Genomic DNA, 3,336 nt, shown 5'->3' on the forward strand with positions numbered 1-3,336 from the left:
ACTATAAATTTAATAGCTGTTTATTAAAAAGATATAATGTTTCACTGACGACTCTCCATGTCAAAAACAAAAGAAAGTCATGTAGTTAGTATGTATTTACCAGTATCAAGATTATTTGGATTTTGTCAAGACATTAATCGTGTATATAGAGGTGTTACACATAAAATTGCGTTTGAAAGGAATAGTAACAATAATATGATTATAAAAAAGGTTCTCAAAATTTTAAAGTAGATATAATGTATTTATCTTGGATTCTACCAGTATTAAATCCTAGTTTATTCATTAGAAATGAGTTAGAAGGTAAATTAGTTAAAAAGAGTTCATTTGAATTAAGATGGGAAGCGTGTAATACTTATAAAAGTGATAATAGAAATGACAAAGAATTGACATGGAGAGTCGTCAGTGAAAGATGTAATACATCTAAAATTGTTGTAGTATTTCAGAAAATAGAAAAAAATAGAAATGCTTTACAAAATAATATGGTATTTGATCATATGAATATTGAAAAAATTGAAGTGAGAGTGAATGGCTATAAATATCCACAGAAAGAATTAAAATGTGATTTTAGTAATGATAATGAGGATTATTTTAATGCTTATCAAAGATTTTTACATTTAGGATACAAACATCGAAACGTTGATAGCGGAACTATTGTTAGCTATAATGACTTTAAAACAGTATATACATTATTTTGTTTTGACGTTTCAAAACATGAACCTAATATTTATGCGTCTGGTTCAAATATTGATATAAAAATTAAACTTTTGTTAGATCAAGAGCCTGCTGAGTCATACTACATTTACTGCGTTATATTTTCAGAAAGAAAAGCAAACATGGATGCTATTGATCATAAATTATATGTGATTCTATAAATTATTTTCGATTTCAGAAAATTTGTATAATAAAATAATTTATAGATTAATGGAGAAACTTTTAAGAGAAATGGAAGTGGAAAATAAATGCAATCGAACCGTTAAGAAAGAAAACTTAGACATTGGAATAGAATATACAGTTAAAGCAATGAAAAACGTAGTAACTAAATATGGTAATAAACTTGTTAATATTGTTAATTTTGAGGGTGAAGTGGTTGATATCTTTGCACCAAAACGATTTGATTCTAAAGCAGCTGATTTTGAAAGGAAATTTAAAAAATGAGAAAAAGATAAAGGTATGATTCTAAAGGTTATTGAAAGAAAAGGGAAAAATAATAATAATTATCTAGATATTGATATTGAACTTAATTATCAGTATATTGAACTATATAATAAATATTAAATTATTACATTTTATCAGTGATATAAGAAGAATTGATTATTTTTTCAAATTACATCAAAAATTCTTATTTCAGAAAAACCTTTTCTGATGTTAAAGCTCATGATGGAAAATTCTTAAAATGTTGGGAATTTTCATTTAAAATGGGGTGAATTCAATTGAAAAGGGGGTAAATTGAAGGGGTGAGATAGGTGAGGCACCTCCTGTATTTCTTATACTACTGGTGCAGAAAACAAAATAGTTCATACAAAACACTTAAATTCTAACATCACCGCTAATACTTCTTATTGAATACAAAAAGTTCTTACATTATCCAAAATAATGCCTACGAAACACATTTAACTCAAACAAAATGCAAATAATACTTTACACAATTCTAAAATAGATCTAACAGAAAAAAATAGCTGGTGCACAAGACAAAATACATTCTACAAACTACAAAATTCTAATATCTTCTCAAATACTTCTTATAGAATACAAATAATTCTTACATAATCTAAAACAATTCCTACATAACAGAAATAACTCTTACAAAATACAAAAAATGCTTTGCACAATTCTACAATACTAGTTATATTGAAAGAAATATAGTTGAGTTGTAGAATGAAAAATAGTTGGTGTAGAACACAAGATACTTGCTACAAAACAAAAAAATTCTAACAACATCCCAAATACTTATTAAGGAATACAAAAAGTTCAACCATAATCAAAATTGTAAAACAGAAATAACTCTTACAAATACAAAAATAATTTAAAAAATTCTAAAATAGTTCTATCAGAATGAAAAATAGTTCATGCACAACACAAAATACTTACTAAAAAACACAAAAATTCTAAGAGCTTATCAAATACTTCTTATAGAATACAAAAGGTAAAACATAATACAAATAATTCCTAAAAATCAGAAAATTATTCTTACAAAATACAAAAACACTTTGCACAATACTAAATACTTCTAACTCAAGCAAAAATGCAGAGCAAAAAACATTTGCTACAAAACAAACAAATTCTAATAGTATCCCCAAATACTTGTTATAAAATACAAAAAGTTCATACATATTCCAAAATAAATTTTACAAAACATAAATAATTCTTAAGAATACACAGATACTTTCTACAATTCTAAAATAGTTCTAACAGAATGAAAAAAGTTGGCCCAGAACACTAAATAAATGCTGCAAAACACAAAAACTCTTATAACATCTCAAGTACTTTTTATAGCATACAAAAAAGCAAAAAAATAATCCAAATAATTCCTATAAAACAAAAATAAATCTTACAAAATAAGAAAAATATATTACAAAATTCTAAAATGCTTGTAAGGAAATGAAAAATTTTTTGTGCAGAACGCAAAATACTTGCTAAAAAATAAAGAAAATCTAACAACATCCCAAATATTTCTTATAAAATAAAAAAGTTTAAAGATAATCCAAATATTTCCTACAAAAGAAAACATTAGTTTTAAGAAATACAAAATACTGTCCACAATTCTAAAATAGTTCTAAGAGAAGCAAAGATAGTTGATGCAAAACACAAAATACTTGCTACAAAATACAAAATTCTAACAACATCCCAAATAATTCTAAAACAAAAAAAAGTTCGGACATAATACAAAATAATTCCTACAAAACTAAAAATTATCCTTGCTAAGCGCAAAAACAATGCAAAATTCTACAAAAGTTGTAACAGAATAAAAATATTTAGCAAGATTAGTTCTAAGAGAATGAAAAATTATCTGTGTAGAACAAAAATACTTGCTACAAAACACAGAAACTCTAACACCATCCCAAATACTTTATGTAGAATACTTAGCACGAAAAATATACTTAAATACTTAGCACGAAAGAACAAAGATACTTAGCACGATTCTAACAAAATCCTAATAAAACACAAACAAATTCTAACAAAACACAAAAATTCTAACAAAATCCACAATACTTATAAAATACAAAAAGTTCAAACCTAGTCCAAAACAATTCCTAAAAGCAAACAAAAAATTTATATGAAATACACAACACTTAGCACAATTCTAAAATAGTTCTTACAGAAAGAAAAATAGTTGAT

General features: G+C 25.1%; 1 protein-coding gene across 1 annotated transcript; it reads left to right on the plus strand.

Annotated features, from left to right (window-relative positions):
* Positions 1-236: 236 nt before the first annotated feature.
* Positions 237-872, plus strand: LOC148944031 (uncharacterized). Its single transcript, XM_089100577.1, has one exon. The coding sequence runs from the start codon at positions 237-239 to the stop codon at positions 870-872; it is 636 nt and encodes a 211-aa protein (XP_088956703.1).
* Positions 873-3,336: the final 2,464 nt, after the last annotated feature.

This window comes from Artemia sp. Qi Xiang Cuo, chromosome 14 (assembly GCF_049724085.1).
Source record: "Artemia sp. Qi Xiang Cuo chromosome 14, ASM4972408v1, whole genome shotgun sequence".
Classification (NCBI taxonomy): Eukaryota; Metazoa; Arthropoda; class Branchiopoda; order Anostraca; family Artemiidae; genus Artemia; species Artemia sp. Qi Xiang Cuo.

Bases quoted from the DNA above. Each gene is read 5' to 3' on its own strand.
- LOC148944031 (XM_089100577.1), top strand. From the start codon at position 237: ATGTATTTATCTTGGATTCTACCAGTATTAAATCCTAGTTTATTCATT.